Source organism: Carassius auratus, linkage group LG48F (assembly GCF_003368295.1).
Source record: "Carassius auratus strain Wakin linkage group LG48F, ASM336829v1, whole genome shotgun sequence".
Taxonomy (NCBI): domain Eukaryota; kingdom Metazoa; phylum Chordata; class Actinopteri; order Cypriniformes; family Cyprinidae; genus Carassius; species Carassius auratus.
The window spans coordinates 3113838-3130123 of NC_039300.1; the positions used below are offsets into that span (position 1 = coordinate 3113838).

Genomic DNA, 16286 nt, shown 5'->3' on the forward strand with positions numbered 1-16286 from the left:
CATTATTTTCAATTGTGCAGTATAGCGGACACCTAGATGAACAATTACAGTTGTTTTTATGACTGTAAGTCATTCTCCTCAAATGCTACTGACGTTAGAAAAGTGTATACCAATATCGCATGTAACTTTAGAGACGGTCCCTAAATTTGAGACTCTCGAACGTCCAACTACAAGCCAACTTTATGTCCTTTTCTTCTTTCTCTTTTCGGCAACAGAGGGATACATCCTTTTTGTGACATGGCTTATCATTTATTACAGTGACGTGCACTTGCGGTCAGGTATCTAGCGCAACTGTGCATGACTCAAACGCGTACAGCAGCAGTTGTCGGTAAATAAGAATTTTCTTGTCTTGAATTATTCATTTATTCGTTCATTATTCATTCATCCATTCATTTATATCACTTGTTTAAGTTATTTAATTGTAAAAAAATAAATAAAATAAAATAATAATAATAAAAATGATTGGGGGCCCCAAGCAGCCGCTTAGTTAGCTTATGCCTCGGGATTTGTCCTACGCTGTCAGATTTTCCTACCTCCCACTAAAACAGTAGGTAGTACAATTCCACAGCGAAAAATGCTACTGTAAAATTATGGTTTATTAACGTCTACACCTACCCCAACCCTAAACCTACCCTTACAGTAATGTATCTGCATTACTGTAAGGGTAGGTTTAGGGTTGGGGTAGGTTTAGACTTTAATAAAAACGCAATCTAATTGGTAGAAACTAATATTTATTGTTGGTTTCCTGTAACTGTATCCCTTCTAGCTACAACCGCGAATATAACACATAATTACTGTATTTGCAGTACTGTAAGGGTATGATTAGGGTTGTGGTAGGTGTAGACATTAATAAATCATAACTTTACAGTAGCATTTTTTGTTGTACCCACTGTTTTAGTGGGAGGTAGGAAAATCTGACAGCGTAGGACAAATCGACAGAACACCGGCCCTGTTTCATGGATTTAGTCCTGTTGACAGGAAAATGCAAGAGGGGATTTTTATGCAGGCACGCTACAAGCAGGCAAATAAAACAGATAAAGGTAACAAGATAGTCTTATTTATTTTTTTAGAATGTGCCTCATAGGAGAGCACTCGCCTGAACGCACATAAAAGGTCTCTGATTACTGCAGATTATTGGTCTCAGGTCAGAACAATAACCAAAATAACCCTCAGAGGACTTGATGAAACAGAGTAATCTAATCTTATCAAATTTGTCCTATTTTGGGACTCATGTAAGGTGTGAAAACGTGGATGTGCGTGATGAACATCTGAATGCATACTATACAAAGCTTGTATACATTTACACAGCTCTGTCTGACAGAAAACTGATATGACCTTTTTTTGTGGGAACAAATAAATTACAAAAAGAAAAATTATTCTGCCACCTAGAGCATAAATATATATAAATATGTGTGTGTTTATACAGGGTTTAGATAACCTCATTATTTAAAAAATCCACTCTTAACCACCCAGCACTTTGAGAGAACTACAGCCTATTATCCCTTCTTCCGTTAATTAAAAAAGCTTCCTGGACAGGAACCAATCTGGCTTCAAAATGGACATTCAGCTGAGATGGCCTTGCTCTCAGTCATTGAAGCCCTAAGACTGGCAAGAGCAGGAAATCAAATCTTCAGTACTTATCCTGCTTGATCTGTCCGCTGCTTTTGACACAGTTCCTATCAACCCTCCTGGCAAAGGGCATTTCAGGAACCACACTTCAGTGGTTTGAGTCTTACCTATCAGATAGGTCCTTCAAAGTATCTTGGAGAGGTGAGGTGTCCAAGTCTCAACATCTAACTACTGGGGTGCCTCAGGGCTCAGTTCTTGGACCACTTCTCTTTTCTTTCTACAGGATATCACTAGGTTCTGTCACTCAGAAACATGGCTTTTCTTAGTACTGCTGATGACTCTCAACTCTACCTCTCATTCCATCCTGATGATCAGACTGTAGCTGCTCGCATCTCAGCTTGTCAAACAGACATTTCTTGCTGAATGAAAAAACATCACCTTTAACTTAACCTTGCAAAAACAGAACTGCTTGTGGTTTCAAAAAAACTTCCAGGACAATCAGGGACCTTGGAGTTGTGATTGATGACCAGCTTTCTCAAACCACATTGTTAGAACTGCTGTCCTGCAGATTTGTTTTATACAACGTTAAGAAGATCAGGCCCTTTCTATCAGAACACACTACAGAACTCAAGCTCTAGTTCTGTCCAGGCTGCACTCTCCATTTTATTTCTATTTGAACTACTTGTTTTCTTTGTATTTAAAAAAAGAGAAGTTCCTATTAGTCATATTATATCTGCTTGTTTTATTTTGATTTATTTAAAAAATGACCTTCCAACTCTAGCATTAATCCTTTTAAGTTCTCTCGAACTTGTTTTCTTTTTGTCTATTTGCGTTAGACTATCTGTGATTTGTCACAACACTTTTATTGCTCATTTGTTGGTTTGTTTCGTAAGTCACTTAGGATAAAAGCTTTTAAATGATTAAATGTAATATACAGTTGTGCTCAATATTATTTATACCCTTGGTAAATATGATCAAAGAAGTTTATTCTTATATATATATATATATATATATATATATATATATATATATATATATATATATATATAAACTTTGATGTTGGAAATAGGAATTTTCAATGCTTTAGCTCTTTTCATACGGACACTCTCTATTTTGTGAAGTTCAATAATATGTTGCTGCACATCAGAACTTTATTCATTAATTTTACTCATTGTGATGGATGATTAAGGGAATTTGGCCTTTGTGTTCCTCATATTTACATTCCTGTATATATTTATATCCAATATATACAGTGTTTAAAAAAAAAATGAATTAATGAATTAATAAAATATCAAATGGATAAACAAGGCAGACTTATTTTCACAGCCTTCTTCAATCATATTTACCAATTTCTTTTTTTTTTTTAAATATATATATATATATATATATATATATATAATTTTGAGCACAGCTGTGTTTGTGTGTGTATGGGGTGGTGTGGGCATAGTGGATAAGACCCATGCCTTTGGTGTGAGAGACCTGGGTTCGAATCCACTGTGAGACACCAATGTGTCCCTGAGTAAGACATTTAAGCCCTAGTTGCTCCAGAGTCGTGCGACCTCTGACATATGTAGCAATTGTAAGTCGCTTTGGATAAAAGTGTCAGATAAATGTAAATGTGTGTGTGTGTGTAAAATATAATCTTTTTCATGGTGCAGTCTTTGTTTCCCAGTACTAATGGTCAAGCAGATTTTTTTTTTTAATTATTATTATTATTATTATTATTATAAATATATTACTATTATTATTACGTTGTTACAAATGAAATCAGGGGCTACATGTATTAAATATACAAATGAAACAGGGGATACATTTAGGACAAACAAAATATATACATGGAGAGAGAGAAATAAAGAAGTATTAATATAAATAACAGATTCATATTTATAGTTATATATAAATATTATTAAATGGATATTTTAATAGTAGTAAAACAAATGTCATAGGCGGCCACGCAGAGGGCGCTAGTGGACGTAACGGTGACGTGTTTTTGAAGCGACGGAAGAGTAGTTTGTAGTACAACTGGCATTTGTTACACTTCCAGCGCATCCTAAAGTCAAAGACTGAGGTAAAACAATAACACTATTTGTCATATAAGGCTGTTTAATAGATGTGATGTTAATTTCGAAGCTCAGGTAAGGCTTATTTTAACGCGTGTTGTGAAGCATCTTCGACTGTGCCTCAGTCAGTGTGACAGATCAATCATCCAGACGTGTTTAACGTTACAGCGCCGCACTCATCTAGTACTCCGATTTACATGATATGAGGTGTGTGCTCAGGGTATAGATTACGTCTTTATTCACTGTCTCTTGGGTGGATCATACCCATGCTCTCATAGAAATTACATATGAGAAATATATATGTGTGTGTGTGTGTGTGTGTGTGTGTGTGTGTGTGTGTGTGTGTGTGTGTGTGTGTGTGTGTGTGTGTGTGTGTGTGTGTTCGAGTTCGACCTTTTCATGGACTGTGCCCAGCTGGTGGACTGATCTCCCAATCTCAATTCGTACAGTTTAGTCTTTACTCATTTTCAAAAACATCTTAAAACTCCTCTTTTTTTGCCAGCACTTAACCAACTAATACTAGCAATTTTCCTTCTCCTTCTTTACTTGTCTTTTCATTTATTAAAAAAATAAAAAACCCTGGCTATGCGCTCTATACTAGACTAACTGAGACTTGTCATGGCACTTGTATACTGTTGTTGTTCTCTTGTTGACCTGACTGCTTCTATTGTTTTCATTTGTAAGTCGCTTTGGATAAAAGCGTGTACTAAATGATAAATATAAATGCTCTTGCATGTGCGTGTGTGTGTCTTTACATCTTCAAACAATCTAGAGCTTCACTCAAGCACATGCACAGTATCACTTTATTCATCACATCATTAACAATGAATCTGTACTGTTTTTCTATTTTAGATCTGCTTGATCAAGTGGTGAATGATGGTGAGTTGTTATTTCTGTCACAGTACTCTGCTGTTTCCTCTGGTCTGCTGTCTGTATGCTACACATCTGTCTCTTTCTGTGTTTTGTCAGCACGGACGTGTGAAGGTAAAGTCCACCGCGCAGCAGGAGGAGGAGAAGAGGAAGGAGAAAGAGGAGAAGCTGAAAGCGTTTGTGACTGCTCGCGATGCCGTCCTGAAAAAGGTTTGTTGTATTGTGAGTTGAGTGAGGTCAGGTGTGGAGCTGAAGTGTGTAATAGTTTCTGTGTGTGTGTGTGTGTGTCAGAGGAGCGCTGGGGAGCATGACGAGGAGGCTCTACAGCTGACCCGACAGCTCCTGTCCTCAAACCCAGACTTCGCCTCACTGTGGAACTACAGGAGAGAGGTGCTCTTACAGCTGGAGACCTCACGGTGAGAGACCACACACATCTGACACATCGAGACATTACACAGACCTACAGCATCTGCAGGGTTCTGTAGAAGAAATAATGTGTGAGAGGCTGTGCTCTATGGTGAATATAGTAAAACTAAGATAACCAAGGAGTCGTTTTAATATGCTGAGACATGTTTACACGAAGCCACATATTTCTTTCATTCTCTCACCTCTTTTTCACTTGTAAGTCTCTCAATATTGGTCAGCTCAGCTAAAAAAGTCAGTGTACTGTCTCTTTAAATATTTCCGATACATACTGACATTCACTTCAAATGAATGAATACTTTCAGATTTTTCAACTACTGATTATTATTATTATTATTATTATTATTATTATTATTTATTTTGCCAATATAATATGAATTAAATTAAATTCATGCATTTAGCAGATGCTTTTTTCCAAAGTGACTTAGTGCATTCAGGCTAACAGTTTTTACCTAACACGTGTTCCCTGGGAATCGAACCCATAACCTTGTGCTGCTAACACAATGCTCGACCATTTGAGCCACAGGAACACAAATTTAATTTAATTTAATTTAATATAATATAATATGATTAGTGACTAGTATTTTATGTAAAATATGCAAATCACACATTTATTAAATGCATAATCCTTTTTTTTTTTTTTTTTCTACTTAAAATGTATTATTATAAAACAGAAAAGATTCGAAATTAGCTTTATTTTAAGTCATTCTGCCCAGGGATTCTGTGTATTATATTATATTATATTATATTATATTATAGTATAGTATAGTATAGTATAGTATAGTATAGTATAGTATAGGATAGGATAGGATAGGATAGTATAGTATAATATGCTATGCAATGCAATGTAATGCAAATCACACATGCCCTAAATACAAAATTAATATATATATATATTTTTCTGCCCAGGGCTTTTTCGTTTTATTCTAAATCTTGAATTATTTTACTAATATAATAAAATGATTGACAATATTTATACCGTATTTTTTATATTTTGTACAGAACAATATTTATGTTTTATGTCTGTATTAATTTGTAAATCCATTTAGTTTTTCTGATGAAAATGAGTTTCTCAACTTAAATGCAGAAATTATATAAAATGTTTTTCTGGTTTAAATATTTCTGACTGGTCTCTGAAATATTTCATAGCTTTTTTTAATGTTTTTTTTTTTTTTAAAGTACTTTTTTTTTTTTTTTTTTTATAAAGATAAAGATGTAAATTGGCATAAAAACTAACCGAATGTGATATTAGAGAGCATTGTAAAGACAGTGGTATGTTTCTCTCTGCATCCTCTAGAGAGAAGGACGAGGTGCAGAAGCTGTACGAGTCGGAGCTGCACTTCATCGAGGCCTGTCTGAAAGTGAACCCCAAATCTTACGGCTGCTGGCACCACCGCACCTGGGTAAACACGCGCCTGTCCCAGCCTGACTGGACCCGAGAGCTCGGCCTCTGCGACCGCTGCCTCAGCCTGGACGAGCGCAACTGTGAGACAGTCCTGGACTGGACAAGACCGATATGAGAATGGAGGTTTTTTTTAGATTGATCTTTCTCTGATGTGTAGTTGCTCTGTTTCTTTCCTCAGTCCACTGCTGGGATTACCGGCGCGTTGTGGTGAAGGAGTCTGGTGTTTCTGTCGAGCAGGAGCTGCAGTTCACTGACCGTCTGATCGGCTCCAATTTCTCCAACTACTCCAGCTGGCATTACAGGAGCACGCTGCTCCCTCAGCTCCACCCACAGCCTGCCCCTGACTCCGCCCCCAACACAAGCCCCTCCCCCACCACCTCGCCTCAGGCTCACTCACACAGAGTCTGTGAGGAGCAGCTTCTTAAAGGTACAAGAGCTCATTTACAGTTTCATGCAGTGGAAGCAGTAAGACTCTCGAGATCGTGCTTTAGTTTATATTCCATCCTGCGGCGTAACTGCAGTTTTTTAAACTCTAAATCAAGCACCTAAGGATGCTATGCTGTTATCAAACATATTTAAATTTCTGACTTGTATTGATCCTCTGTGTTTATTTCTCTAGAATATGAGCTGGCGCATAATGCCTTCTTCACCGACCCCAACGACCAGAGCGCCTGGTTCTACTACCGCTGGCTGCTGGGCAGAGGTGTGTGTGTGTGTGTTTAGAATTACTGTGCATTTGTGAAGACACTTCTGCTCACCCCATGCTGTGTGTGTGTGTGTGTAGCGGAGCGAGAGGAGATGATCAGCTGTGTGTATGTCAGCCGGGAGGGAGAGAGGGTGTCTGTCGCCTTCTCCAAACCTGTTCATGTAAGTGAATCCTGAGAAGTTCAGCTGCACTGTTTAACCTCAGTACGACTGAATGAGTCTCTCTCTCTCTCTCTCTCTCTCTCTCTCTCTCTTTATATCTCTATCTGGATCTCTCTCTCTCTCTCTTTCTCTCTCAGAGTGCACATACCGTAATTCCTCAAATAAAAGCCGGGGCCTTTATTTACCTGAACTGCAGAAGGTAACAGGCTTTTATTTGAAGCAGGCTTTTATTAGATGCAGGCCTTTATTTCGAATTCCAACTGTTTGATAAGTAATTGTTTTAAATAACCCATTTTAAATGAAAAGCGATAGCGTTCAAGTGGACAGAGATCATAACACTAGCACAGAATCAGTTCAGAAACAATAACCAAAAGAATCAGTTTGGTTCAGAAGCTCTGTGTAGGTCTGCTTTATGCTGAATCACAGTATCATCAGCTCCTCGGTTCTCGAATCGGACGTCTCCGACAGAAATGGTTCTGGGTTCAGTGTACTGGTGATCCGAAAACCGATGCAACCAGTTCCTGACTCGAGAACAAGAAATGTTTCGGAAGTGGGTGTGTATGTTCGTTATCTGGCTCTGCTGCACAAATCCCCCGGCCTTTATTTAAGACCTGCCTTTATTTGTCCGTGTTGACCAGCCCCCGGCCACCAAAAGAGACCAGGCGCTTATTTGACCACCGGTTTTTATTTGAGGAATTACGGTATGTATTGACAGAAAGAAAAAGGATAATAGTAATAATACAAATATATAAAAAGTATTAACCATGTAGTGCAAAGTGAATTAGTGTATGTGAGTGTATAAGTTAGAAATAAAATAAAATAGAATATGGTTTTAGATTTACAGAGGCAATATGTACATCTAATCCATCTGTCTCTCTCTCTCAGGCTCAGTCAGAGGGTCTGATGTTGGTGTTGGACGGTCAGCCTCAGCAGGTGGAGTGGAGAAGCACCCACCCACGTCTCCGTCACAGTCCCGTCTGGGTATCCTTCACTTCAGCCTCTCCAAACACCTTCACCCCCGTTTAATAAATAATAATATTATAATTTTTTTAAATATTATAATATAAATAAAAAATTTAATTACTTAAAGTATGACCGTTCAAAATGTAGAAGAGTTTGTTTCTTCATCAGATTTGGAGAAATGTAGCATTACATCAGTGTCTCATCAATGGATGCTCTGCAGTGAATGGGTGCCGTCAGAATGAGAGTCAAACAGCTGATAAAAACATCACAGTAATACACAAGTAATCCACAACACTCCAGTCCATCAGTTAATGACTTGTGACGTGAAAAGCTGTGTGTTTGAAAGAAACACATTCATCAAAACATTTGAACTTTAAACCATCACTTGAGACCGAAATGCGAGTTCATAATCCATAATAACACTTCCTCCTGTGAAAAAGTCCATCTCCTGTTGTCCTCTCTCATCAAAATCCACATATTTGTTTAGAACTGTTGTAATATTTTATAATAGTGAGCCGGTTGGAAGTTAAAAACTTGACATATGACAATACTGACATCTCAAGGATGGATTTGTTTCTTACAAAGACAGCTTTTCACTTCTTAAGACATTAAGAAAATTAATAATTGATGGATTGATGGACATTAATTGTGGATCATTGTAATGTTTTTATCAGCTGTTTGACTCTCATTCTGACGGCACCCATTCACTGCAGAGGATCCATTGATGAGACACTGATGCAATGCTATATTTCTCCAAATCTGATGAAGAAACAAACTCTTCTTCTTTCAGCAAATGTTAATTTTTGGGGGAACTATGCCTTTAAACCTGTGAGACTTTCTTCCTTCCATGAAACATAAAAGAAGACATTTAGCTGAATGTCTCAAAGGCTCTTTTTTATATAATGAGCTTTGTAAAGCATATAACATGTGTAGTTTATGTATTCATCCACTCGCACACAAGATCTTTAGCTGTCTCTGTCAGCTGTGTGATCTTCCTCCCGGCTCCATCAGTGATATAAGTAATGAACACAACCTGACCATCCACTGGACAGAGAAACACACACACAGAGACTGTGCTCTCTACACAGGTGAGCGTCACACTGACATGTGCGTGCGGTGGAGTGTTTGCAGGAAAATACAGCTGAGGAGCATTTTCTGTTTAATGAAAAGAGGAGGATGAAGTTGGGCAGAGAGAGCAAGTGTAAACTCCTCTGTCGTGTTTTAGGCTGTGCTGAAAGCTGGTGCAGAGACTCTGCCACGGATCAGGAGCTCTTCAGGTACTGCCGTGTGTCCGTTTGTGTTCATGTGAAGAATGTTAGTTTTTACTTCTTTTGACACAATCACTAAACCATTCATCTCTAAAATATGAAGATGAAGAGATTGATTCTTAAGATCAATACAGTGCATATGCAGCAAACAATTAATTTAAGCCATTTTATTGTCAACACGCACCTGTCCGTGAATTTTAGCCGAATTAACACACTACCATTTTAAAGTTCGGGACCTTTTACTTTGCAAAGATGCATTACATTAATAAAAAGTGAAAAACTGCAAAGATTTCCTACGTTTACATAGTGTAAATAGAATCACTATTTTATAAATTATTTATTTTGTAAATATTATCACCATTGTTACTCCGTGTCCGATGTGATTAGTGTTGAAAAAAAAGAAGAGTAAGTTACGACCTGCGCCTCTGCAGACACTGACTAAAACTGTCCCACAACTGTGGGTTTATTTTCAGCTTTTAATTTCAGCTTTATTCTCGTAATTTAATGAGTTTATTCTCAACATTCTGTTTAGACTTTTTTTCTCAAAATTTAACATGTTTTTTCTCGAGATACAGCGGCATTATTCTCATAATTTAATGAGTTTATTCCTAACATTTATAATTTTTTTATTTATTGAAATTTAATGGGTTTAGTCTTGTATTATAATAACTTGAATCTTGAGATAATTTTTGTTTGTTTATTATTATTATTACTTGACCTTAATCCTCTTTAGTAGAAAACAGTTCTTTAAAATTTTAATAATATTTAGAAATATTACAATTTTTACTGTATTTTTCATTAAATAAATACATAAAAAAAAGAAATCTTTCAGACCCCAAACTTAAAAAAAATTATATATATAATATTAATGTCTAAGAAAGAAGTATTTTTGAATCCAACAGTGTTATAAACAGATACGATAAAGTAAAACATGATACCATCTATATGTAAATTCAAATATTTTATGCAAATAGTACATTAAATATTAAAATTCAACATTAAAACATATCAAATTTATTTTGATATGTTAAAGCCTCCTGTCATATGTCTACGCATAAATGCTTTAGAATATCATAAAGTTTATATGTATATAGTATTTTATATTGACATAAATCTTATCAGATTTAATGATTAGTTTGACAGTTGTTTGCAACACAGTTTTTCACATGTCAAACATGACGAGGAGAGTAATGTCTTGTCTAATGTGTGTGTGTGTGTGTGTGTGGCAGGAGTGAGCTGTCAGTTGAGAAGAGTTCAGTGTTACAGGCAGAGCTTCAGTCCTGCAATCAGCTGCTGGAGCTCGAACCGCAGAACAAATGTAAGTGTGTGTCAGTGTGCTTTTAAATGGGTGTTTTGTACATGCATACTTTACATTGCATTTGTATTCGCTGCCTTATCTTTGACAAAAGAAACTGTGTGTTTCAGGGTGTCTGCTGACAATCATACTCCTCATGAGAGCTCTGGATCCTCTAGGCCATGAGAAAGAGACTCTGACACATTTTCAAGCCCTTAAAGTGAGAAGCTTCTGTCACAACCTCAACTATGAGAGATGCTCTGGCAGCAGGAAATACCAGTCAGATCATATTCATAGTAGAGCTCAATATCAGGGTCTTGAAAACAGGAAATGGCTTCTCAGGACTTGAGTTATACTCTAATAATGTGTATTCATGTCAGTGATAGATTATACAACGCCAGTTGAACGCTGTTCAAATCACTAACCTCTCAGTATGTAATGGTAATGTTTGGCTCTGTAAACACCTCTCAAAAGAAGGCGTTATAATTGTTTTCTTCTCTTTCTCTGTCTCTCACAGGAAGTGGACCCGATGCGCTCTTCCTACTACAGTGACCTGTGCAGCAAGTTTCTGATTGAAAACACCATTCTGAAGATGGAGTATGCAGAGGTGCGAGTGTTTAGCTTGTCAAATAAGGTGAGAGAGCCCAACCCTGGTCTGGAAAAAGGTATCATAATTGTATTATTTTCTTAACTATACTTATGATTATTTGATCTTTTTTTTCAATGTCAAATCCTAATGACACTTTTTCACTCTTGAATTGCTATCCAATGTTTTTTTTTTTTTTTTTTTTTTTATGTTCTCACTACATTCAGACAGGACTTTTAACAGTTGAAAAGTTTCAATATTTGCAGTTATTAAGGTAATTAAACCAGCTTTAAAATCACAAATGAACTTTTTTCCCCTCAATGCATGTTACTGGTCTTAATGTCAACAAAGTAACAATTTAACTTTTTTTTTTAAAATGTCATAACTACTTTAATGTAAGGCTGTGCTACAGTTAAACCAGCTTCTTTCAGATCTGCCAGTATTTTAACAAAAGTCAATAAGGGGGTCGGTTGGTTGCAGAATAAACCAGCAGGAAATATGTGCTATATACAGATGAAAAAGTTTGACAAGTTATTTACAGATGTGCAGTCCCGAGATGTGTTATGTATTGTTTAGGTTGAGTATGGCCTTGGGGAAATGCTGTTCTTGTGTCTGGCTGTTCTGGTGGTCAGTGCTGTGTAGCGACAGTTCAAAGAGGGAGTGTGCTGGATGTGAGGGGTCCAGAGTGATTTTACCAGCCCTTTCCCTCACTCTGGAGGTGTTGAGATCTTGAAGGGTGGGCAGGGGGGGCACCAATGAGCCTCCCAGCAGTCCTGATTGTCCATTGTAGTCTCTTGATGTCTGATTTTGTAGCTGAACAATTATGGATGAACACAGGACAGACTCAATGACAGGCGAGTATAACTGTGTGAGCAGCTCCTGTGGCAAGTTGAACTTCCTCAGGCAGCAAAGGAAATGCAGCCTCTGCTGGACATTTTTCTTAATAGAGTCGATGTGAATGTCCCACATCAAGTCCTAAGAGATAGTGGTGCCCAGAAACCTGAATGACTCCACTGCAGTCACAGTGCTGTCCATGATGGCGAGTGGGGGGAGTGCAGGTAGGGTTCTCCTGAAGTCCACAATGATCTCCACAGTTTTGAGCATGTTGAGCTCCAGGTTGTTAAGACTGCACCAGACAGCCAGCTCTTTAACCTCCTGTCTGTAAGCAGACTCGTCACTGTCCTTGATGAGGTCGATGAGTGTGGTGTCATCTGCAAACTTCAGGAGCTTGACAGAGGGGTCATTAGATGTGCAATCATTCGTGTAGAGCGAATGCAGAGTGGGGAGAGAACATATCCCTGGGGGTCACCAGTGCTGATGGTGATAGTCCTGGATGATATGAGTTTGCCCAGCCTTACTATCAGCTGCCTGTCTGTCAGGAAGCTGGTGATCCACTGACAGATGGATGTGGACATGGAGAGCTGGGTCAGTTTGGCTGCGAGAAGGTCAGGCATTATGGTACTGAAGACCGCAAATAAAATCCCTGCATGATTCCTGGGTCTGTTGAGGTGTTGCAGGATTTAATGCAGTCCTATGTTGACTAGCAAGGGTCTAGTGATGTCCTTCAGGCAGGCCAGGACCAGTCTCTTAAGTGACTTCATGACCACAGACGTGAGAGTGACAGGTCTGTAATCATAAAGTCCAGATTTGTTGGGTGTTTTGGGGACCGGAATGATGGTGGAGCGTTTGAAGCTCCAGAGATCTGTTGAAATACACGTTATTGCGAACTTAATTCCGAATTCACTATAAAGGTTGTAAATGATTTTGAAAGAATTTTAGGTGTCTATAGTGTCTCTTTCTTGTGTTACTACTGGCATCTTCATGTAGCTTTCAAATCCTATAATATATGGAAAATGAGAACTAAAAAAATATAATTTTATACTGTTAGTTTTTATTTTAGTTTATAATTAATATTTATAGTCTACTTTTTCATTTATCAAAATAATGGTTTAATGTGTGTTCATTTAACAAAACAAAAACAATTTCTGAGGTTAGAGTTATTCAATTAAAATAAGTCCAACCTTAATGTCTAAAGGTGTTGTAAACATCATCATGGTGTTTTAATGCATTCATGTGTTTGACAGCATTGTTTAAATATCTTCACCCGTGTGAAGAAACTGATGTTGCATATGAGTGCAATGACAGAAACATGAGTAATGTACAATAGTCTTACTCAAGCATTGGCATGTGAGAGATTATAGTTGCTTGACTCCCTAAATTTTTGTCAGGCATTTCATTCACTTAATAGAGCACAATTTAAGTGTGACATCCTGTTAAAAATATTTGTACTCATTTAGTCATCATTCATAACCAAGTGTTAAGCACAAAAATAACTAGTTATCACAGTAGTTTAAACTGTAGTTACAACTCTCTGCGTCATTTCATGATGTAAGCAGCAATGAAATCTGTCATAAGAGATGTGGATGATTTATGTTCATCTTTTCACACGCATAAAGAAATCAAATGGTAACAATTTTCATTGTCAGAATTTTCTGTGACTGTAATGGAAAGCTATGTTGTGGTTGTTATTGTATGATGTTGTTCTTGCGTTGAACAGTCAGTTTTCAGCGAGTTTCTCTTGAGCTGTTTTGAAGAGTGGAGGCCTCTTCTATTCTTCTCAATCAATGTTACAGTTCTTGAAATGAAATATTAGCTTGAAATATCTTCCAGTTAGACTTCTTTCTTTGTGTTTCATTGGTTCAACAGAACCTGACGACCCTGTGTCACCTTGATCAGCTTCTCTTCGTGACTCACATCAACCTCTCCTCCAATCAGCTGCTGCGGCTGCCGCCTCAGTTTGCCATGCTTCAGTGCCTCGAGGTGAACGGATTCTTCTTTCCCAACTTACAGCTACCCAGTCTTTCTTTTGAGTGATCACACTGGTAGAAGTGATGTAAATGAAGAAGGATGCTTCATATGTTGTGGTTTAACACCTCTCTTAACACACACAGGTGCTGGAGGCCGATGATAACGCCATTGAAAGTCTGGAGGGACTGTATCATCTGCCTAAACTAGAAGAAGTTTCTCTGAGGAACAATCGTATCCTTTTCTCCAAACAATCCAAATGTTTGATGATAAACTGCTTTTCTGGTGTCAGAGCCAGTGTCTGAAGCATACTTTTTTTTTTTTATTATTATTATTATTATTATTATTTTTTTTTTTTTTTTATTTATCTGTAAGGCATTATTTCTGGTCGAATGTCTTTTTCAGACCCTTTATTTCCCCAAATGGTGTTTATATATGGTTTTGCAAATATGTTCTGAATTGATTGCTATGAATTTTGTTAGTTATATTACTATATCATTATCAGGGGTGCACATAAGTGGTCCGCATGCTCTGTGTAAATAAGTTCTGACAGCACATTTCTGTACCGGCATGCTATACATTTTAAGTAAATATATAAGATTTCTATTCAAACTGAGAGCATAAATCTAGGCTATCCCATGCCGTTCAAAATCACAATGCAAAACTGTGACATTCACTCACTGAATCTCTTTAATCAGAAGCAGCGCTAAATCCGGAAGCACTTAAACTTGCCGGTAACTCGCCAAAATTAAAGCCTGCTGATTTTAAGTTTGAAAATGATGAAAACGCTTTTATTTTTCTATATTTTTTTAGATGCTTTTATCCAAAGCGACTTACAATTATGGAATATATAAAACGATTCTTCCTATAGAGTCATACAAAGAAAGTAGTAGTAAATATTAACATTTTATTTTTTAAGTTTACTATAAAATAATTGTATTTGTATTTAATAATAGGCCTAAATTTTAATTTTAAATAGTGTTATCACACATTATCCTTTAGTTTATTATTTTATAAAAAAAATAAAATAAAGTATGTGTATTATTACATTGTAATTAAAGTTGCAATTGCAATTAATACACTTTTAATAATGTATTTATATTTACTTTACCTGTTGAGGATGTTTAATTCACTGTATTGCAGTATGTCTTATCTGGTTGTTTGTGTTACTGTGACTAAACATTAAAAAGGGATTTCTTAACGCATCTTTTAGAAATCTGTAAGCTGTCTGATCTTGAATTATTGGCGTCCTGCACCAAACTGACCCGTCTGGACCTGCGTGGAAACCCTGTCCACAGAACTGCCCACATCGAGTCTGAGCTGAGCCAGCTCCTGCCTCTGGTTACTGCTCTGTCCCTGTGATGTGTGTGTGATTTAATACCTGTAATGCTGTGGAGCTCACTAACCATTTCTAAACCATACCTTGTGTGCTGGGCCTAAAGGGATAGTTCAGCCAAAATGTTTAATTCAGTCATTTATCTGTATTTTGTATATTTGACAAATGTTCATACTGCTCTTTTTTCCATGCATTGGCAGTTCTTAATGTAATACAAATCAAATCGGAGGGGAATATTTTCAGTGCTGTTATTTGATTTGCGAGGGAAATAAACTGGAAAAGAATAACATCATATAGGTTTGGAAAGACTTGAGAAAGAGAACACATTAAATATTTGGCTGAACTATGCATTTACAAATGTTCAGCATTCTGGTTGTATGTGTTCATTTGTGTTTTTGTGTGATAAATGGCAGTTCACATTTCAAGTAACGTTTGACCTCTATACAAACCTCATACTGCATGCTTTGCCACATCTGCTTTCATATTTTGGGCATCAATATTGTTCTTGCAATGTATCAGTGAAGATGCATTTATTTGGCTATGGGATTCCTATGAATTAGACACCTTTTTCTGTGGTGTAAAAGCTGCATGATTGTCTCTCCATGCCAATAAAGAAAGATGGTTCTTCCTGATGTTTGTGTCTACCTGGGCTTCTGTGAGAACCTTCTGCTCTAATGTTAGTCAGTGGGATCTTATAAGAGTGTTTTTTTTTGCAAATACACTTACAAGCACTCCAAATGTTACATGCATTAGAAGTTATTCAATCATTATAGCTATACATATAATCTAAGTTCAAAAGTAAAGTGTAGATATACCATTATAACTTATGGAGTAGTCAGT

At 37.0% G+C, this 16286-nt stretch overlaps 1 protein-coding gene across 3 annotated transcripts; it reads left to right on the forward strand.

Moving 5' to 3' along the window:
- The first annotated feature begins 303 nt into the window (after nucleotides 1-303).
- Nucleotides 304-16078, forward strand: LOC113068690 (geranylgeranyl transferase type-2 subunit alpha). 3 transcript variants are annotated; one of them, XM_026241518.1, is made up of 18 exons: nucleotides 3565-3637; nucleotides 4044-4077; nucleotides 4482-4508; nucleotides 4599-4709; nucleotides 4791-4915; nucleotides 6220-6407; nucleotides 6506-6754; nucleotides 6947-7030; nucleotides 7112-7194; nucleotides 8080-8175; nucleotides 9140-9245; nucleotides 9383-9434; nucleotides 10655-10743; nucleotides 10851-10939; nucleotides 11237-11353; nucleotides 14012-14125; nucleotides 14257-14344; nucleotides 15324-16078. In XM_026241518.1, exons 3-18 carry the CDS (start codon nucleotides 4503-4505, stop codon nucleotides 15470-15472), a joined length of 1746 nt encoding a protein of 581 aa, XP_026097303.1. In that variant the 5' UTR covers nucleotides 3565-3637; nucleotides 4044-4077; nucleotides 4482-4502; the 3' UTR covers nucleotides 15473-16078. The 3 variants fall into 3 exon arrangements, with proteins under 3 accessions (XP_026097304.1, XP_026097300.1, XP_026097303.1); XM_026241519.1 differs by lacking the exons at nucleotides 3565-3637; nucleotides 4044-4077 and adding an exon at nucleotides 304-328; XM_026241515.1 differs by lacking the exon at nucleotides 4044-4077 and having other exon boundaries at nucleotides 3506-3637.
- Nucleotides 16079-16286: the final 208 nt, after the last annotated feature.

Coding starts and splice junctions, on each gene's coding strand:
- LOC113068690 (XM_026241519.1), top strand. Junction 9,246..9,382: donor AGACTGTGCTCTCTACACAG/GTGAGCGTCACA, acceptor GTCGTGTTTTAG/GCTGTGCTGAAAGCTGGTGC. Junction 11,354..14,011: donor TGTTTAGCTTGTCAAATAAG/GTGAGAGAGCCC, acceptor TTGGTTCAACAG/AACCTGACGACCCTGTGTCA.